Raw genomic sequence first — 21,506 nt, 5'->3', positions numbered from 1 at the left:
ATTTGTCATAAAACAACATAAGATGTTAGCCAGTTTTTGTTATCAAAAGATTTTGTTTTCCCTTGACGCCTTCGAAACAACAACATTCATCTTTATATTCAGAAAACTGAATTTTTGCGGAATTCAAATATATTGTTAACATGCCTACAGACTTTTTAAAAGGCCTGTTGGCAGAGCTGTGAAAGTGATCGAATAATAATAATATACCTGTGTCCATCAGACTGAACATATTCGCTATAAAAAGCTGCAAAATCTCCCAGTTTATGTCTAGAAAAGAAAAGATTATTTTGAAATCACAATTTTTGCATTTATAATCTATCGTAGTGAAAAAGAGAGAGAGAGAGAGAGAGAGAGAGAGAGTCATTGAGATGGGTTTTAAACCTCCACTCGACACAAACTAGGTCATTTTTAGACAAACATATGGTTCAATTTTTTTTCAATAATTTGCTTGCGCGTAGGTGTTTTTTAGTAGTGGGAGGAAACCGGAAAATACCTACATGGTTGGGCAGGTCACTCTACTCCTTGTCACGTACAACCGGGGAATCGAAACCCCACAAGTTGACTCAATGACAGACTGTATGATACAGCGTGCGCATGCTAACCATTCGGCCACCCAACCCCCCAATACCTATGAAGTTGGGCAGGTCACTCTAATTTTTGTCACGTACAAGTGTGGGCTCAAATCTAGCCACTTGACTCAATGACAGACCTTATGATCTAAAGTGAAAACGTTAAACCACCCAACCCGCCAATTTAAATGAAATGAAATGAAATGGAGTTTAACGTCCTACGGTTCTGCTTCGAACTGGGCTAATGAAGACGGGCATACGCCATACAGTGTACTATGAGGAAAATTTTGCCTGGACAGGGGCACTACAGCCTACTCTTATATCAAATTCCAACTGTCAAGGGATCTTTTACGTGCACAAAGGTGTACACAGGACCTCAGTTTTTCGTACCATCCAAATGACTAGACAGCCAGAAAATCTGGATGGACTTTCCGGGCAATGCAGGGATTGAACACCCGACCTCCAGGCTAGCAAGCCAGGAGGTCGTACCCACTTAGCCACCGTGATCCACCTACCGCAATTTAAAGTGAAGATGTTTGGTAGAAGGACAACAACGTATATATATTTCATACCATCTCCAGTATATTTTTCAAAGGATTCTGTTTATCAGTATGTTCATTTTATTCAATGTTCAATTCATCTCTGAATTGGGGAAAAAAAACTCACTGAGCATCAACTTACTGAGCTTTTTTCACGACATCGTCAGCAGCTTTTAAATCACCACATCTTAAACAATAATATATGACAGCCCACACTGGCTGACCTTCTAACAGAAAATCCTGTAATAATAAATGTATCTTAAATAATGATACATCACAGTCCACACTGGCTAAACTTCTAACAGAAAATATTTAAATAACAAAACATATCTTAAGTAATTATATATCAAAGCCAAAACAAATGTCTACACGCAGATAAACCTCACAGAGCCCACCCCAACTCGACCTTCCTCGACAGTGTAAGATCTTGCAGAGCTCACCCCCACCTGCCCCAACAGAGTAGGACCTTGCAGAGCCCACCCCATCTTCCCCACCAGAGTAAGACCTTTCAGAGCTCACCCCACCTGCTCCGACAGAGTAAGAACATTTTGACATATTCAATAACCGATATCTAATTTACATGTATCATCTTATATCTGCGGTGTCGTTAAACCCACTCACTCAGTTAAAGATTGGACGCAAATGTTAAAATTTTGCCATGGTCCTTGATGAATATAAAGATTTCAGAAGTCATTCAAGATCTTACCTCTGATTCTCTAATAGATACTGGTGGTCGTACTTTCAGAAAACTTTTAACTAAGTTGTAAGTTCCAGGAACGCCTCCTAACTGAGCTTGTTGTAAATTACCATATATAGTAGTCGTTATATATTTCAAATATCTAAAAAAAATAAAAGTCACGAGTTTGGCATATACATCAATAAAATAAAATTTACAAAAAAGATATTTTTCTTGCAATCTGATTAAAATACAAATCCTATTTAGTTTCGTTTTTTATAGTTCAAAATTTTGTTTTACTTGTCTTTACTACACTAGGATCTGGAAGAGTTATCATAAAACAGACGTTCTTCTTGATGTGAGGAATTAGCCATTGAAACGGTCTGTTACGACGAGTTCTTGGTGGGTAAACCACTAGAAACATCAACACTGATTGATTAATCAATGTCTGACGTATTTCAATCTTAGTCGGTCAGTAAAAAAAGAAATCAAGACCTTAAAAATGGGAAGAAACTCTTGCTTATTTCAATAATTGAATTTTTGCTAGCGGCATTAAAAAAGAAAACTTACGTTTGTTCTAGATAATGCTTAGCATTTTCTACAAAAGCGGTCTGTATTCGTTGATCTGATCGTGTGTTAGAAATACTGTCACCAGTTCGACCAAACGGTACCTCTATCATACATTTCATCATTTCCCATAAATCTGTTACATTCTATAAAAGTTTTCAAGGATACATGTACAATACATCACAATGCAGGGGAATACATCTTTAGCCTGAAGATGTATTTATTTATTTGTAAATAATATATGCAAGCTCATACTCCTCGCAGCGTTTCGTTTGATTAGACCTAATCCCACTCAACACTGCTGTAATGAAAGCAAATTTCTGTTCTAAATTATGACTGGTCAATAGCCCGATTAACAACCAATACCTAACCGCGTAACAATATCATTCGGGTTTAAACAGAGCTACAGATATGTTTACATAACATTACATCATGACTCACAAAATATATTACGCCCAATTAACCAGTGCATAGCAGAATATTGCAGAAAACTAATTATGTGACAAACGAGGCTATCAAAACGACTACAATGTAAATAATATTGCTTGGAGACGAACAATACTTTCGCCATTTTTAAAAAGCTCAATTATCAGAAGTTAATCCAGCAATGGCCAGGGAGGGATTTCTTAGGCCATTGCTTCAGGAATATGATGCAAGCTATACTATGGGCTAATGAATACTGGTGTAAGTCAAATTCCAAATGACAGCGTGTAAACAGGACCTCAGCGTTTTGTCCCATCCGAATGACTTGACGCCGTCTTTGCCAAACTCAGTCCTGCACCACCTTGGAAAATCACTGGGAACTTTATCGGCCAACACTGGGATCTAACCTGAACCTGGACAAGTAAGTGTAAACAGATGGACTGACAGGGTTGGGGGTAGGGTTAGGTGTATAATAATACTTTACCTTGTCATCAAAACTCTTAGCTACATCATAGAACATATCAACTAAACTAGGTTTTATTCCTCCTTCTATCACTTGTTCATTATATACATAAACCTGTAAAACAGAATATATCAAATAAACTAGGTTTTATTCCTTCTTCTCTCACTTTTTCATCATACATGTATACATAAACCTGTAATAGAGAATAATATCAAACTAGGTTTTATTCCTTCTTCTATCACTATATACATAAACCTGTAACATAAATATATCAACTAAACTAGGTTTTATTCCTCCTTCTCTCACTAGGTCATATCGGGACTAACATATGGTTCAATTTTATTTCACTGACAAAGGGGAACCCCACTGGAAAATCCTGATGAACACCACGGCACATTGGGTTACAAACACAAATAATTTATATAAGGTCTGCTTACCTGTCTAGCATAAGCCGTTTCAATATGATCTAAATTACTTCTACCTTGTGTAAACAGAGAATCACCAATAAAACTCTGAAAAAATATATTTATATATACACAGAATAGTTATAAGTACAGAATAAGTGATTCTCTTTATATTTTGACCACAGACAGAGGGGTTGGGGTGCTGAATGTCATCGAGTCAAGGGGTGTGGTTTTAATTCCCAGTTTGTATGTGACAAGAAATAAGGTTGCCTGTCCAGCTGTATGGTTTTCTCCAGATCTTCCATTTTCCTCTCACTGCTAACGACCCCTGTGCGCAAACAAAGTATGTGTCAACCATCAAAACACCATCACTTCCACTACATACAGATTCACTCTGAACCTGTCAGCTGTCTAGTCGTTCGGATGGGACGAAAAACCGAGGTCCCGTGTACACATTGGCGTGCAAGTAAAAGATCCCTTGGCAGTTGGAATTCGATGTAAGAGTAGGCCGTAGTGTCGCTGCCCGGGCAAAATTTCCCTCATAGTACACTGTATGGCATATGCCCGTCTTCATTAGCCCAGTTTAGGAGCAGAACAGTAAGACGTTAAACCCCATTTCATTTCATTTCCACTCTGAACCGAAAATTTAGTGATTGAATTTTAGGCCTAGCCTCGATCATCATTACTAAAGTTGGTACGATAAAAAACAGACTCAATTATCCATTTTTTGATTTAATCAAGAATGAGCGTTGAGCAGCAGATTGGATTATAATCCAATAAATATCGCAGACTAGTGATGACATCGAGAGTTGATTATGGTCTTGTCTTGATAATAAATGTCTAATTAATAGTTTATATAACATTTCAGGCCTAAAGAAAGACCTGCAATAGGCAGATTTAGCTCTTGCATAATGTATGTTTAATACCTCTGTTTCAGGTTGGAAGTCCAAAGTTTCTTGACCAGAGCCAAGTAATGTATTTAATATCTTCTGTTTTTCTCTTTCCCATTCATTCTCTAAAGATTCCCATTGTCTCCTTTCAACTTCTTCAAAAGTCTACAAATAAATACAAATATTAGTCATTCTATTAGCAACAAAGATGCACATTCTGAAACAAGATAAAATGTAAATAAACATTCATTTATTACTAACTCATTCATATACCTAATAAAAACCATATCTAGATAAAATATAGAGGTGATAAATAGGGTTTTACATTCACTTGACACAAACTAGGTCAATTTGGGACTAACATATGGTTTAATTTTATTCCAATAATTTGCTTGTGCATAGGGGGTCTTTAGCAGTAGAAGGAAACCGGAGGACCCGGAGAAAAGACACTAGGTTGAACAGGCAACCTTATTCCTTGTCATGTACAAGCAGGGAATCAGAACCACGATACTCGACTCAATGACAAATCTTATGATTTAATGGGGTTTAACGTCCTACTGTGCTAAATGATGAAGGGCATATGCCATACAGTCTGCTATGAGTGAAATTTTGCCCAGGCAGCAGTGATATGACCTACTCTTATTTCAGATTCCAACTGCCAATGGATCTTTTATATGCACGCCAATGTGTACAAGGGACTGTACGAACAGCTAGACAGCTGTCCTTGCCAACCCCCCATCCTGCACCACTGACAAGGGGGATCAACGGCATATTTTCAAGGACCTTGGTCGATAACATTTTCAACCGTTTGGCCGCCATATTGGATTTTACAAAAAACATTCAAATCGATATTCAGCGTCAGTCGCCATTTTAATTCTGATTTTCGAAAACTTTTTTTTAGTATTGAACATACTCCAAATGGCAACAATCCTAAAAGAGCCGATTTTTGAATTTCGATTTTGTTTACTTTCGGTTTCACTTTGAAGTTTGTTCACCTTTCACCATCTAGATGGTGACGTTACCTATCCATGACCCTTTACCTTTGTATGTATGATGGTTTAAACAATATTTATTCATAAAATATCATATATTACATTACAATTTTAAAGATATGATACAAAAACCAGCTAAAAGCTTATATAAATTTGCTTCATATGTATGATGACCCCGATGTGTACTAACAATTAATATTAAAAAGTTTAACTTCCTGTTTTATCCAGAGTTCAAAATGACAGGTTTTTCCACTTTAATAGGTATTGGATCTTACTATACTCAATGATTCATGGTTTAATTTGATTGTTGACGTGACAAGGGGTGACGTGACGTGACATACCAAAACACGTCAGAACTCCTTGACAAAGCGTGACGTGATGTGACGTGACATACCGAAACACGCCAGAACAAAACCGGAATTTATACTTCATGACCAAACTTTTTAATATTAATTGTTAGTACACATCGGGGTCATCATACATATGAAGCAAATTTATATAGGCTTTTAACTTGTACTCCTAAGGAGTTCTAGTATCATATTATATCTAATTAAAATGAATACATTGTCTCTACTTACATGTTTTCTAGTTTGTTCAATTACAGCTAATAATGCATTTTCTCTTTCATTTCTTAAAAAACCCTATAATAAAACAAGATGTGTAATTACATTCTGTCTTTCATTTCCTAAAAAAAACTGTAAAACAAATAGACATGTAATTATATTTTTCTCTTTGATTTCTTAAAGGCTCAATACCACTCTTGTTGTAACTGAATAATATGTCCTATCTTTATTCTGGTCAACAAATTGTACTATTTTACAATATTTCAATTAATTGATGATAAAAATTTCATCTTAACACACCTAATTTAAAAAATTGGAAAAATTCAACTAAATGATTTGAAAATCCTAACGTAAACCTTTTCAAGTGTGACTTGGATTTAAAAATATTTTCGAACCCTCTGGACAAGTAAAATAGGATGTAATGGATAATTTACACAACAGGTAGGACACTTAAACCTCTAGTGCTTAGAATAAGAGAGAGAGAGAGAAATGGGGTTTAACGTCCACTCGACACAAACTAGGTCATTTCGGGACTAACATATGGTTTAATATTATTTACATAATTCGCTTGCGCGTAGGGGTCTTTAGCAGTGAGAGGAAACCGGAGGAACCGGAGAAAACCCACGAGGTTGGACAGGCGACCCAATTCCTTGCCACAGCTTAGAATAAGGCTAATATTTATTTTTTGGAGCTGTCAAGCCAGCAAGAGTGTTATTGTCCCTTTAAAAAAAAACTAATAAAAAACAAGCAATATAATTACATTTGAAGAGTCAACATAAGCCAAGTCACTGTCCGATTACACCACTGGATGGTTGTTTTGTCAATTGTAGTGCTGTGATATGGAATTGATTTTCAAGTTGTAAAGGAAGTACATGTTATTCTCCGACTTTAACAGTTGTAAAAACGTTTGACATGGGATGAGAACTTAATTAGAGACCATGTCTATTGTTGGCATCACATGTGACAAAGTACTCTATAACTTTCATCAAACCGAACGATCATTTAGGTGCATAGGACTTATTGACCTAAGCTGCTTTTGATAATATATTATATTGACTTTTCAACTTTGTATATAGTTCTGTTAAGGCACGAACTGACTATGATCTCATTAAAAATGTAATTGATCCAATATGTCATTTACATATGATCTGTGTACAAGCTCCACATGACTTCAAAGGCATACGCACTGGTCAGTAAGAAATCTATGATGTGATAAAGAGACAATTGCATGTATGATCATGAGTCTTATCTATTGTCAGAGGGTATATAACTAGAAGTTTGCTGACAGACGTCTAGAGAGACGAGGAGAGACGCAGGGACGGCAGACGACTAGAGCAGAGGCGAGACGCAGATGAGAGACTGGCGTATCGACTCACCCGAGTTCAGCCGCTGCCTTGGCAGAGGGGCGGAATGGTAGATTTAATATAGTTATGTACCGTACTGATGAGTTCCTGTATAATAGTTTAAGTTTCTGTATTGTTTTGTATGTAGATGTGTTATATTATGTTCCGATGTAAATAAATCATATATTTCTTAAACTGATCTACTGTTATCACTAAAATAATGTTACACATAGCAAAGCAAAACTCTGAAGATAACAGAGTGTAACATAGCCAACCTCACAAGCAGCAAAGGTATTAAAATCACCATGTTCCTGAAGCAAAGACCATGAGTTTTACAACATCTAGCCATTGCTAGTTTAGTCGGAAATTTCAAAACTCTTAGGTAGTTATCTCCCTTTACAGCATTATCCAATCAAAGGTCGTGACACTCTAGAGAGTGGACCAACTTCACCAATGGTGCTGCAATCTGATTAAAACACAGATCTTATTTCGTTTCGTTTTTTATAGTTCAAAATTTCATTTTACTTGTCTTTACTACACCATGATCTGGAGGAGTTGTTATCATTGACGTGTTCTTGATGGTGTGAGGGATTAGCCAATGAAACGGTCTGTTACAGTGAGTTTTAGGCGTGTCTTGCACGGAACTGTGGGTCATCCAATAGAAACATCAATGCTGATTGCGTAATCAAATGTCTGACGTCATAGGGTCAAAAGCTGTCCGTATGACCTCTGACGCGACCTATCGCTACAACTTGTCAGATCTTCATGTAGTGAAGGCCATTTTAATAAGATTGATGGTGCTGAAAACATCCCAAATTAAAGTCTTATTAACTTCAACGACCATCTTTTAACTAACTCACCTGAATATCGGTATCTCGTACTGGTTCTAACGGTTCAAAAGTTTTCATCGCACTTAAACCTTCTAGTTTCTCTGATATCTTTGGAACATCATAACCTTTTGATCCCAATAAAATTGACCTATAGATGGGAACAAAACAGAGTCTATGAGAAGAATGACATTGATTTATAATCAAAATTCAATATTAATACAACATTTAATTTGAAAATGTATAATATATTTTAAAGCCCAAATAGCTTTACCGTAAGGAGGTCCTTAATAAATGCTTTGGATATACTTACACTGTAACGCGGGTATCATTTAATGTTGTGTATCTAGCACTAATTTCTTTCACATTCGTTTATTATCAAATCTTTGTTAAAAAATTTGGAAAAATCATTTAAAATCACCAAAAATCATCTAATTTGTAATTGTGTCCAGTTTAAAGCTGACCATTCAATTTTGTTAATGAGTGTCCAATTTACAAGCATTTAATTTCCTGACCACTGTTAAAAAAATTAATCATTAGGCCTATACATCAATAATCAATTTAGGTTGTTTATTTTTGGTGATTTTAAGCGATTTTTACAATTTTTAAACAAAGTCTTGACATTAAACGAATGTGAAAGAATTTAGTGCTAAATACACAAGATTTAATGATACCTGGATTACAGTGTTGGTGCCTTGACAAAGGAAGACATCAAAAGGTATAAAAGGAAGGCTTTACACTGCAAAGAAATGAAATGGGGTTTAACATTCTACTTTTTTGCACTGACTGGTTTGCCTGGTCCTGGGTGATACAACTTACTCTTATTTCGAATTCCAACTGTCAAGGGTTCTTTTACGTACACACTGATGTGTACACAGGACCTCAGTTTTTCATGCCATCCGAGTGACTAGACACTGTACTAGCAAGACCCTGTGTCTTGCACCACCACTGACAAGCGGAAACAATGTCAGAAAACACTGAGGAACTTTCTTGGAAAACACTGGAAGTGAACCAGAGACCTCCTGGTTGCGAGCCAGCATCCTACCCACTGAGCCAGGAAGGTTTTATTCAAGAGACTTTACTTCAAAGAGAATCATAAATACATACGCTTTCACATCAGTTGAATCTTGACTAACAGGAGCTGTTTTCGACAGAAGTCTGTTGCCTGCTTCCAATATCTGTTGTAGATTTCTCTCAACATGTGGTAAGTCACTTCCACTGTCCATTTCTGCAGTCAGCTGTTCTGCTTTTTGGAGCAAATCTCCAAACCCTTCTAAATCCATATCCATAATGAGTTGTCTTTTGAATCAAATTTTTATACCATAAATAATTGATTATTTTCTATTTCTGAAAAAAGATATTTCAAAAAGAAATTATTTTGTCGGTGCAAAGACAAAAGTCAATTTAATGTAGCAGGAACATTCTGTACGTTTCATTCAATAAATCTATTGCAATACATGTATGTAAATTTTATTGAAAATAATCTTTCAACATTTAAGAATAATGCAATATATCTTTTGTTACTTTTTTAAAAAATCTTTTAATCAAATTCTTTAATAAAGAACTTCAATTAGACAATAATCTCAATTTCCAAACTAAACTGTTCACATGGGATAATAAATCACAGAAAGAGAGAGAGAGAGAGAGACAGAGAGAGAGAGAGAGAGAGAGAGAGAGAGAGAGAGAGAGGGCATGACACAAATTACATGTAGGTATTTTCTGGACTACCATATCGATCAATTTTATTTCAATAATTTGTTAGTGCATAGGGGTCTTTAGCTGTGGGAGAGAACTGTAGTACCCAGGTTGGAATAGGCGAATCTACTACTTGTTCATATAAATGCTGAATCGAATGTTGTTATTAGTGTTTTAACGTCTGCTTCCACCGAAGTAGATATCGCAGACAATTTGTCTTTTTTTTGTTTCATGATCTTAGCGCATGCAAAGGGGTCTTTCCTGTGGGAGGAAACTGGAGTACCCGGAGTAAACCCACGAGGTTGAGAAGGCGCTCATATCTCCAAGCCACATACGCTCACACCAGGGATCAAAACCACAGTCGCAAGACAGAGGTGACCGGCCAGCTAGAGGTCGAAGCGCGGCACTCTAGACCACAAGGCCATCCCAATTTCCCATCTAAGCCACTGACTATATACATGTACCTTATTATCTATAATGCACACCATGTTAAACCCCCTAGATAATACAGTAAATCAGATTATACTGTTCATATAGGAATTCATCTGTCTGTCACATCTGTATTACCATAGATAATAATTCAGATAAAGATATTAACAGGTGCCCTTATTAACAAATGGTTTCAGAAATCAATGAAGATTATACCATTAACACTAGATATGTTACTATATTTAGATATTAAACACGAAAGTTTACACTGATTCTATTGTAATCTGTTAGTTGTTAAGACAATACTGATTAGTAAAATTTGTTAATTATCCTAATTCTAGTTAATCTCAGGATGTATGTGTTATAAACAATCCTTTATAATTAATAGATAATTAATTAAAGGGGCCATATGGGAAACTAGACAAAGAGTCCTTGCCATGGTGGTTAAAAAATGGATAATGTAAATAAAATATGCTGAAAATTTCAGTCAAATTGCTAGCCTCAATCATCATTAATAAAGTCGGTACGATAAAAAACAAAGTCTCGATTATCCACCTTTATGTTTAATTATTTTTTAAAAAATGTTTTCCGATCTACTAGATATCCCAGGCTAGCGATGGCATCGAGAGTTGATTATGATCTGGATAAGTTAATTAATGTTTGATTAATAATTTAGGTAACATTTCAGACCTAAAGAAAGACCTGCCAAAGTCAAGCTCTTGCATGTGAAATATGCATTAAAAACAATAATCCGACATGCAGATGTGGCCATACTCAAGAGAACAGCGATCACTATTTTCTGCATTGCCCAAATTATTGGACTCGGCATTTCTCAACATTAAATACCCTCCCATTAAAAGCGTTCTTATATGGCGATCCCAACGAAAGTAACTTGTACAGCGCATTGATTTTTAGTCAAGTTCACAAGTATTTAAACTAACCAAACACTTTGAATAGAAAAGGTAATTGGCAGACGACAGTGATTAATGATAAATAATGAAGATTACATGTGTATTTGTTTATATATTTACTTACTCATTTACTTATTTATCTATTTGTTAAAATGTAAGATACATGTAATATACCTTTGAAATTTGTACATTATAGCAATGTTATTGAAATGCATAATTTACATTGAGATGAAGTTATACTGTACATTTATAAGCTACGACTTGTTCTCAGATTCCTTACATAGTGTAAATAATCATTATAATAGAAATAAAATATTGTTTAAACCAGCTTCTTGCATAGTGTATGTGTAAGTTTGTTTTTTTATGTTGATGGCTCACTTTCTTCCTAAATTTAGAGTTCAACCTGTGTCAGTTGCTTCCAGTGGTGTAACCAGGAAAGGGGGGTTGGGATATCCTACAATGTAGTTGCCTAGTGTGACATGCTTTGAACTGTAGTTGGACAGTCCCCTCTGGCTTGCAGTTGTGGTTTTGATCCCTGGTGTGAGCGTGTGGCTTGGAGATACATGTAGGGGCGCCTCTCAACCTTGTGGGTCTTCTACCGTTTCCTCCCACAGATCCATGAAAGACCCCTGCATGTGTGCTAAGATTACGATAATAAAAATAAACAGCTTGTCTGCAATAAAACTCTGGGTGGAAGTGGACGTTAAACACCACAAACTAGAACATAATCGGAATTAAGTTTAGGGGGATTTTTTTTACCATCTGAACGACTAGTTTAGTACATGTAACTTTTCATTGCCAGACCCTACAGTATACTCAATTTTTCAACTTTGTAAATAATGTACTGAGGCCAAACCAATTTGATTTTGAGTTCTTGGTGGGGATTCATCAATGAATAAATAGAGAGACACAGAGAAAGGGTTTAACATCCACTTGACACAAACTAGGTAATTTCAGGACTAACTCTCATGGTTTAATTTTATTTCAATAATTTGCTTGCACATAGAGGTCTTTAGCTGAAGGAGGAAACCAAAAGAACCCAGGGAAAACCCACTAGGTTGGGCAGGCAACCCTGCTCCTAATCCTCCTTGTAACGTACAAGTGGGGAATCGAAACCACACCACTTAACTCAATGACAGACCCTGTGATCTAATATGCATTCACCCCCTCTACATGTACATCCTCTACCACTAATAAGAGGGGAACCATTCTGGAAATCCCAGAGGGATTAAAATGAATTGGAATGAATTCTGATCCAACTGTACTAATGAAAACAGACCTAGCCAAAGTAAAAATTATACTGATTGTATAGTAATAAAGTATCTTTCCAAAGTGAACAAAAGATATTTCACTGCCAGTTCACCCTGAATTTTGTGCAATTTGATGGTTGGCATCAGACCTATCGGCTTATTTTTATAATTTTGTGAAAATCCGAATTTTTAAGTTGATTGCCAATTTGGGCTCATCAACTGCTTGTCCATTCACTGCCGCCAGTAACAGGCTGTAAAAGGGAAGATTTCGATCTTTCTTCTACTTACAGAAACCCTAAAAGGTATATCGCCTTGATATCTAAATCGTTAATAGAATGTATTACCAATGACCAACTAAACCCTTGGAAAAGGCCGCCAATACTTTTCTCCATTTAATCTGAACAGTTACAGCTCAACACAGGATTAATACGCGAAACGAAATTATTTCTCAACGTTTCTCTGTTTAATCTCCCTTACCAGTTAACTTCTAATTTGTATCAGTCTACTTCAAAATCAGATTTTGCAATTTAAAGACGATTCTATATTGAATCTCACAATTATATAACTATCATAACTATCTTTCGGTAGTCTGAGGCCGCACGTTTTTCAAATCCTAAATATTTGTCCACCATTTTCAAAATGGCAGCCTCCTTAAACATGAGACATATTTTATTTTTTTATGGATAATTATCAATTATATCCCCAACTGTGCGAACAAGTTTGATTTTGATGATTAAATATATGCTATTCTTAAGTTTTTATTAAAACGAAGTATTGAATGAATGCAAATTTGGATTAAAATCATAACATTATCTTCCGTAAAACATGTTTTGTAGAAACCGGAAGTTTTTCAAATAATGTCGATGGGGGCGCTGCGATTTGTTTTGGTTATGATTTGTTTGGACTTGTTAGATTTTTAGGCGGAAGAGATGAATTAAATCAATTGACACATCAACGATATTTTGTATTGTGCATTGTGGAAGTAATAGTGCATTGCAAGGAAAGGGAATCAGTTATGTGAACTAAAGAAGAGTTAGCAGAAATAAATGAATGTGCAATTAATATTGCACTGAATTTAGAACTGGCCTTTTCTTAGTACAAATCAAAGCTTTCCTTTTTTTTGCAACCGGCTGCTTGATTGAAGCGGTTATTAGTTTGTTGACATTAGTTTCAATTGTTCTACAAGCCAGTAGATCTAATTCAGAACAAGATGTCTACTGGAACAAGTGAGGATTATTATGAGGTACGGGACCATTATGTTCCAGTTGATCCAAGAACAGTTGATCAGCTCAATTCCAATTTACGGGACACAAAACAAAATTTAAGAAGTTTGGATAAAATGCTGGGAACTTACAGAGACCTTAGTGAAGAACGTCAGTCAGCAGTCAATAGACTAAGAGATGAATTGGATCACACTCATGAACAGATACAGGATGAAATGTATAGAAATTCTTCACTTCGTGATCGAGACTACCTGAGTGATTCAGAGAACTCGCGCAGTCGGAGTAGAAAGCGTAAATCTCAGGTGAAATTTGCAGATGATATGCATCGAGAATTACATGGGATACATGGCACTGTTCGAGATTTATCTGCAGAACAGATGAAAATCGAAGAAACTTTCAAAAGAGAAATGGAAAGAAGAGAGAGGCATGACCGAGAAACCAGAAAAGCCTTGAGAGACTTGAATGACAATGTTCGAAATCTGTCTCCTGATCCCTTAGCCACTAGAGTAGAGAAAAGACTTCAAGCGATACAGACTGACTTAAAGGCTGATAATGGTCTACATAATATATCAACAGAGCTTAAACAAGCTTTGCATCGGCATCCAAGTCGTGAAGATCTTATAAGACATGAATACCTGGCTTCAGAAACTTTTAAACATAAACTAGACTTGAATTTAGAACATGTGAAAAAAAGACTGGATGAAAGTGAAGGAAGTAGACGGGTTCTACAACAACAAGTGGATGATCTACGAAATCACCTGTCAAAAGCCGAAGCCGAAAGACAAAGATCCAAAATACAGATGGATCAATCTCGCATGGAAGAAGAATTTAGACAGCGTCAGTTACGAAATGAATATGCCCCAGAGCGTAAATCTTTAGAAAGAGAAATACACGAATTAAGAACGCAACTAACAAGATCTGTAAGTGCAGTGACAGAAGTTGAGGATTTACGACGTACCAATGAGAAAAGTGAAAAACAACGAGCACAATTATCTGATCATATAGAGACTCTAGTTAAAGATTTAGAAAATCGTGATAAAACTAATGCTAAACTTATTACGGAACTTAAAGAAATGACGGATAAATATAGCGATAGTGAAAGGCAAAAAAATTCATTTAGTGCTCAGTTAGAGGACGTTACTCAAAAATTTCGAGAAACGAGCCAACAATATCAGCAAGCTAGTAATGAATTACGGGACACTCAGTCATCTTTACAGACTACGGAGAAAAAGAAGGATGAATTCAAGGGAAGAGCGCAGGAGACGGTCAGGCAGTGGAAAGTGAAAGTAAAACAACTGGAGAATGAGCTTGATCGACAAAAACACAGTGGGAAGGAAATGTTGAAGAGAAATGAACAGCTGATTAAAGAAATGGAAGGCTTGCGTCACGGTACAAATCATTCCTTGATGCATGTGGATGCCATAAAACGGGAGTTGGCCGAAGCCCTAGCTGTGAGAGCGACCCAAGATGAACAACTGCGGATTAAGGATATTGAAGTCAGTGATTTGAAATCTTACAAGTTGGATTTAGAAGGAGAAGTAAGAGATGCTAGATCAATGGCAGAAAGGATGGAAAGTGAATTGCAACATTGCCAGACCCAGTTGATGAGAGTTACCCAAGATCGTGCTATATTAGAAAGTCGTTTAGCAGCTGCAGAATCATCACAGATGACATCACAGGACCACGCTTCACAGCTTCAGAGCGAACAACAAAAGTTAAGCTCAGCGAAGTCCGAGTTAATGACGCAGTTAATGGAAGCTAATGGCAATGTAAATGGTTTAAAAAAGAAGGTGGCAGAATTGCAACGCAGCGAAAGAGGAGCTCGCGAAGACCTAGAGTCATGTAAGAGGCAGTTAGCCGAAGAAAGAGGAGGCCATCATAATGGGGTGGAGTCTTTAAAAGAAGAGCTGAATCATCTTAAAAACAGAGAGGTTCAAACACGACTCGAGGTGACCAGAAGATTCAAACACGGTTTAGCTGAATACGAAGCTATGGTTAACGCTCTGAAAGTTGACCTAACAGAAGAAAGATCTGCCCGGAAAATATCCCGGAAAAATGAAGACTCTTTGTTGATGAAAGTAGATGAATTGGAGAGTCGACTGAAAGAATCCCAGGACGAGAACATAGCATTACTGACCCAGATTGATCATTTGCGTTCTGATAAAGAATCCAAAGCTAACTTCCTACATCAAGATGACGTGAACCGTGTCAAGAAACTAGAAGACAGTCTCGAAGATGCACAATCGGAATTACTACGATTAGAGAAAAACCAACGTGCAGTCATCGCAGAAATTGCCCGTGAAATAGATGAGCTTTTGATAGCTGCTTCTTTCTGTCCTTCCTCTATCTATCAGCCTTTAAATGGTAAAACCGGTATTTTTGGTAGTGTTAGTCATTTGATAGCGGATGTGAAAAATAAATTAAAATGGTTAAAATCTGAAATTGAAGTGCGAATCAATAGAGAGTCAAAGTGGCAAAAGGCTCTCCATGAAGTGTTAAATGGAACTGAGAAAGACAGAAGTTATTTGTTAAAAGAACTTATTAAACAAGAAGGTCAGTTAGAGGATGTATTAGCCGCCAAAGAGGATCTTGTGTTAACTCTTAAACAATGTAAAGCCAGTTAAAAGTGACTTCATATTAATAGACTTAAAGGACAATATTGGTGTCAGTCATTATCACATGATGTGATAGAACTGGATAAACACGTTCCAAATATAATTAATTTTAACACAGAGATCATTGCTACGATAGATGTGTTATGAAGCTTTCAAGAAAGGGAAGTGATGAACGCAAAAGGAAAACACAGTCTCATATAACAACTTTGGTCTTGAAAGAATCATTAGTGAGCAGAAATTCACCCGTGAATCTGTTATCACTCGTCACTTCAGTTAGTTATATACATTGTAGAAGGATAACTCGTGTTTTCCTTTTGCATTCGTCACTTCCCTTTCTTGAAAGCTTCATAACACATCTATCATTGCAATGGTCTCTGTGTTAAAATTATATTTGGAACGTGTCTAACAAGTTCTATAACATATGTGATAATGACTGACACCAATATTGTCCTTTAATTTGTGCCTTACTGTGATATTCAAAACTTTTCTGTTCCATCTTTTAAAACTTTTTCTTTTCTCTTTGATAAGGTATTTTACATATTACTCTATATGTAGGATCTTATTTATAGTATTTTTCTGTGATATTCATTTGTTTTATTTTATAAATATTTTTTAAAAAAACGAAACAACAAAAACAAGAATGAAAATCATTATCACTTGTTGAAGAATTGCTAAAAAAATCAAAAACTTTTTATAGTGCACTTATTAAGTTTTCTTTTTTCTTGTATAAATTTGATTTTTGTTATGATTATATATTTTTTTATTGCATTTAATTGTATAATTGTACATAGCATGTATAAAAAAAAAGATAGGACGATTACATGTATAGCTAGACATTTTTTAGGTTTTTTAAAAGATCTTTGTTGATTTTGACTTAATCGGGTATGTAATTTAATCAATGTTAGTTAGTCGACCTTTAACCTTGATTCATTACAATGGTTATCTGTTTGTTATTGATTATATAGAATTACTTAGTTGATATAGAATGTTTACAAGGGAGATAACAAACCTCTAGTCGACCAACCACTTCGATCATGTCAATTCCCTTTATTTGTGTGCATTGTACTTAACTCCAGATATGACCTTAATCTCCCTATACACAAAAACCCATTATTAGGGAATTAAGTATTAATTTATCAAAGTCATATAACCGAGCCCACTCCCTTTCAATCTACATGTATTAAAGTAGTGGTAACCATGAAAATAATAGAGTTGATTTCTATTGTTAAGATTAAATGAATAATGTGAATACCCTGACGAAGGATTTACTTCTTTAGTATTTTTTATTACTTTATACCAAATATGTGTGCTTGAATAATCAATTTTATTATAGTTATCAAATTTTTCTAAATCAGATGTTTATTAATCAAATTTTAATCAAGGTCATTTGAATTACATGTATTAAAGAATAAAAAAGGCAACAGAATTAATCTCAATTTTACTTTTAAGTTTCATAATTGTTAGCTATCCAGTTTAGTTAAAGATACATTATGGGAGATAAGATAAAGAGATGGCCGTTCTCGCTATTATAGTTAAAAACTAGATAGTGTAAAGGTAATTTGGTGAAAATTTCAGTCAAATTGATCCACTATGAGCCGAGAAAGAAGCGGGTGAAATTTTTGCATAGTCTCGGTCATCTTTACTAAAATCATTAATATAAACAGCATAGTCTCTATTATCCACTTTTTCTGATTTAATTATCAATGGCCGTTAGCGGCATATAGGAATCTAATCCAGCCAACATCGAAGGCTAGCCTTGACATCGAGAGTTTATTATGGTGTGGATAAGTTAAAGATACATCGGCTCACAATCCACTTAAGATCGCAGGCTAGTGATGCCATCTAGAGTTGATTATGATCTGGATAAGTTAATTAATGTCTAATTAATAATTTAGATAACATTTCAGGCCTAAAGAAAGACATGCAATAGACAGATTTACCTCTTGCATAATGTATGTTTAATTAATGTCTTATTGATAATTTAGATAACATTTCAGACCTAAAGAAAGACTTGTAATAAGCAGATTTTGCTCTTGCATAATGCATGTTTAAGTTACAAATATACAATTTTACTATAGTTATCAAATTTTTCTAAATCAAATGTGGATTGTGGAAATTTTAATCAATGTCGTTCGAAAATCTCAGCCTACGATTACATGTATTAAAGAATAAAAAAAATAGAAATAACTGAATTAATCTCAATTTTACTTTAAAGATACATTATGAGAGATTAGATAAAGAGCTGGCAGTTCTCACTATAATAGTTAAAAACTACAATGTAGATAATGTAAAGGCAATTTGCTGAAAATTTCAGTCAAATTGATCCACTCTGAACCAAGATTTTAGCGATTGATTTTCGGTCTAGCCTCGATCATCATTACTAAAGTTAGTAGGATAAAAAACATAGTCTCGATTATCCATTTAATGATTAAATTATGAATGGAAATCGAACAGGAAATCGGAACCTAATCCAGTAAATATCGCAGGCTAGCGATGAGATCGAGATTTGATTATGGTCTGGATAAGTTAATTAATGTCTAATTAATAATTTAGATAACATTTCAGGCCTAAAGAAAGACCTGCAATAGGTAGATTCAGCTCTTGCATAATGTATGTTTAAGTTTAATGATTGATAGTTATCCAGTTTAGTTACAAATTTCTAGTGATTTCCTTGCAAAACTCGAATGATTTCTTAGTATTCCCAAATTTCAGAATTAATTTGAACCAAAATTTTAATAATTGTAATGCTAGGTTTCCACTGTTATGTGATGCGTGCAGATACGTTTCGATACGATCAACACGATTGCTACGACTGACATCAATATATGATAAGACCTGATAGTATCACCACGATTACTCTATGATTAAAACCACGATTTCAATCGTAGCATGAATCGTGATAGTGGGAACCTAACATTAACTTCATGTATGCAGTTATGATACAAGTATATATGTGACAATCAATGTCTACAATCAGGCAATGTGTACAATGCCTGAAATATACCAGTCAATGTGTAAATTGCCGGGTTAGGGTTAGGTTTAGGGCTAGGGTAAGGGTTGGGGTTAGGGTTACAAAGGCATTGTATCCATTGCTTGATTGTAGACATTGACTGTAACATATATTTAGGAAAATCATTATCATCTAATTGTATTTAATGTGCACCGGAAATCCACACAAAAAAACATTTATTCATATGACAGTATAATAGCATAGTCCTCGCAGTGTTTCGTTTGATTAGAGCTAATCCCACTTAACACTGCTGTAATGGAAGCAAATTTCTGTTCCAAATTATGACTGGTCAATAGTCCGATTAACAACCAATAGCTCTCTGCATAACAATATCATTATGTTTTAAACAGAGCTCCAAATTGGACCAAATTTGTTTACATAACGTTACGTCATGACTCACAATTTTATTACACCCAATTAACAAGTGCATAGCAGAATATTGCAGAAAGTTAATTGTGTGACAAACGAGGCTATCAAAACAGATACAATGTAAACAATACTGTTTGGAAACGAACAATACTTTCACCGTTTTTAATACTGTCCAAAGTTTTAGGGAAGACCCCAGATCAAACGAAGGGCTGTCATGTTGTTGTACATGGGATAGATTTGATTGAACGGGAAGAATAGACATACTCCCTCAAAAGCTCAAGTATCAGAAGCTAATCCAGCAATGGTCAGAGAGGGATTTCTCGGGACATTGCTTCAGGAATATGTATAATAGTTTGTGGCACACAGTGTGCTTGCCATTAAAAAGCAATCAAGATATTATCAATTAAAAATATTGTGAATATAGCCGTGGATATCGATTCCTGATATTGAATTAGCTTTAAACATTGCTGAATTGGAATAAGAAAATGTTTATAAACAAATATTGGCATTGCATATTGAAAATAAATTGATCTAGAAATTTCACTTAACAATAGCCTATCATTCATTTTAGGCCACAATAATTTGATTTTCTGTTCTTTGTGACATTTTAAACAAAACATCTATCACACCATTAAATGAAATGGAGTTTGACATGCTACTGTTCTGCTCCGAACTGGGCTAATGAAGAAGGTACATGTATCACGCCATTAAAGTGGGTATTTATTTATCAAGACCCCCGAAGAACAGAAAATTAAATTAAAGGGACAATAACACTCTTGCTGGCTTGACAGTTCCAGAAAATAAAAAATAGCCTTATTCTAAGTACTAGATGTGTTAGTGTCCAACCTGTTGTGTAAATTATCCATTAAATTCTATTTTACTTGTCCAGAGGGTTCAAAAATATTTTTAAATCCAATTCTCATTTGAAAAGCTTTACGTCAGGCTTTTCAAACCATTTAGTTGAATTTTTCCAATTTTTTAAATTAGGTGTGTTAAAATGAAATTTATATCATCAATTAATTGGAATATTGTATAATAGTACAATTTGTTGACCAGAATAAAGATTGGGACATATTATTCAGTTACAACAAGAGTGGTATTCAGCCTTTAATATGGCCTGAGTATCAATAGAGTACATGTATGTTTAGTTTATCTTTTAACTTGTACTTATCTTTTTATGTATATTATACTTACGTTTAAAGTACCTCTACAAGTCTGTGTACATTTACTCCCATAGGCGTACATGAGTATTTGATTTCGAGGGAGGGGGGTGGCAGGATCAGGGGCCTGTTTCACGAAATTTTAACTTAAGATAAAATCCGAATTTTAGTAGATACTTCAATTTTGATTGGCTAAGCACTAAAATCAATCTAATATTATCCAATCAAATTACTAAAATTTGGATTTTATCTGAGTTAAAATTTCGTGAAACAGGGCCCTGGTGTCCAAATTTTTCATATTTTAGTCGAATATACGAAAAAGATTACTTTCTCAAATTTTATTTTAAGGGAATGAATATTGATAATAAAATTCCTGATTCTTGATTCTATAGACTGGAATAATAGTCTTGACGATACTCCTTAGAGTCTGACCTCGAATAATGTTCAGTGGAATATGGGAATGATTGCTCGAATTTCTGTGACCCTGTTTCTTGAATTTACTGTCCACAACCCACCCCCAGTGTTCTACGCCACTGTATACCAAATTTGAAGATTTGCTTCCATGTTCCTAAATATAGCGTTGGGGTT

General features: G+C 35.2%; 2 protein-coding genes and 1 long non-coding RNA gene across 5 annotated transcripts in view; 2 read left to right on the top strand and 1 right to left on the bottom strand.

The window, feature by feature from the left end:
• LOC126815020 (nuclear pore complex protein Nup93) overlaps positions 1 to 12,952 on the bottom strand; it is a 28,613-nt gene extending 15,661 nt beyond the window's left edge. The window contains exons 1-11 of one of the 2 annotated variants that reach the window (XM_056099735.1): positions 12,886 to 12,952; positions 9,364 to 9,603; positions 8,290 to 8,407; positions 6,102 to 6,164; positions 4,568 to 4,696; positions 3,675 to 3,749; positions 3,259 to 3,351; positions 2,355 to 2,497; positions 1,815 to 1,947; positions 1,251 to 1,348; positions 208 to 267 (exon numbers count right to left, since the gene is read on the bottom strand). In XM_056099735.1, the coding sequence (XP_055955710.1) occupies positions 208 to 267; positions 1,251 to 1,348; positions 1,815 to 1,947; positions 2,355 to 2,497; positions 3,259 to 3,351; positions 3,675 to 3,749; positions 4,568 to 4,696; positions 6,102 to 6,164; positions 8,290 to 8,407; positions 9,364 to 9,545 (1,094 nt within the window). In that variant the 5' untranslated portion in view covers positions 9,546 to 9,603; positions 12,886 to 12,952. Of the gene's footprint in view, positions 1 to 207; positions 268 to 1,250; positions 1,349 to 1,814; positions 1,948 to 2,354; positions 2,498 to 3,258; positions 3,352 to 3,674; positions 3,750 to 4,567; positions 4,697 to 6,101; positions 6,165 to 8,289; positions 8,408 to 9,363; positions 9,604 to 12,829 lie in introns of both variants that reach the window. The other variant, XM_056099736.1, reaches the window with a different exon arrangement.
• The window catches only part of LOC130012270 (uncharacterized), a 173,377-nt gene that overhangs the window by 98,209 nt on the left and 53,662 nt on the right, over positions 1 to 21,506 (top strand). The gene's annotated exons all lie outside the window — the stretch shown is intronic.
• On the top strand, positions 13,310 to 20,301 carry LOC126815018 (centrosomal protein of 128 kDa). Its single transcript, XM_050540533.2, has one exon. The coding sequence runs from the start codon at positions 13,752 to 13,754 to the stop codon at positions 16,386 to 16,388; it is 2,637 nt and encodes an 878-aa protein (XP_050396490.1). The 5' UTR covers positions 13,310 to 13,751; the 3' UTR covers positions 16,389 to 20,301.

This window comes from Patella vulgata, chromosome 3 (assembly GCF_932274485.2).
Source record: "Patella vulgata chromosome 3, xgPatVulg1.2, whole genome shotgun sequence".
Classification (NCBI taxonomy): Eukaryota; Metazoa; Mollusca; class Gastropoda; family Patellidae; genus Patella; species Patella vulgata.
This window is presented reverse-complemented; position numbering and strand designations above follow the sequence as displayed.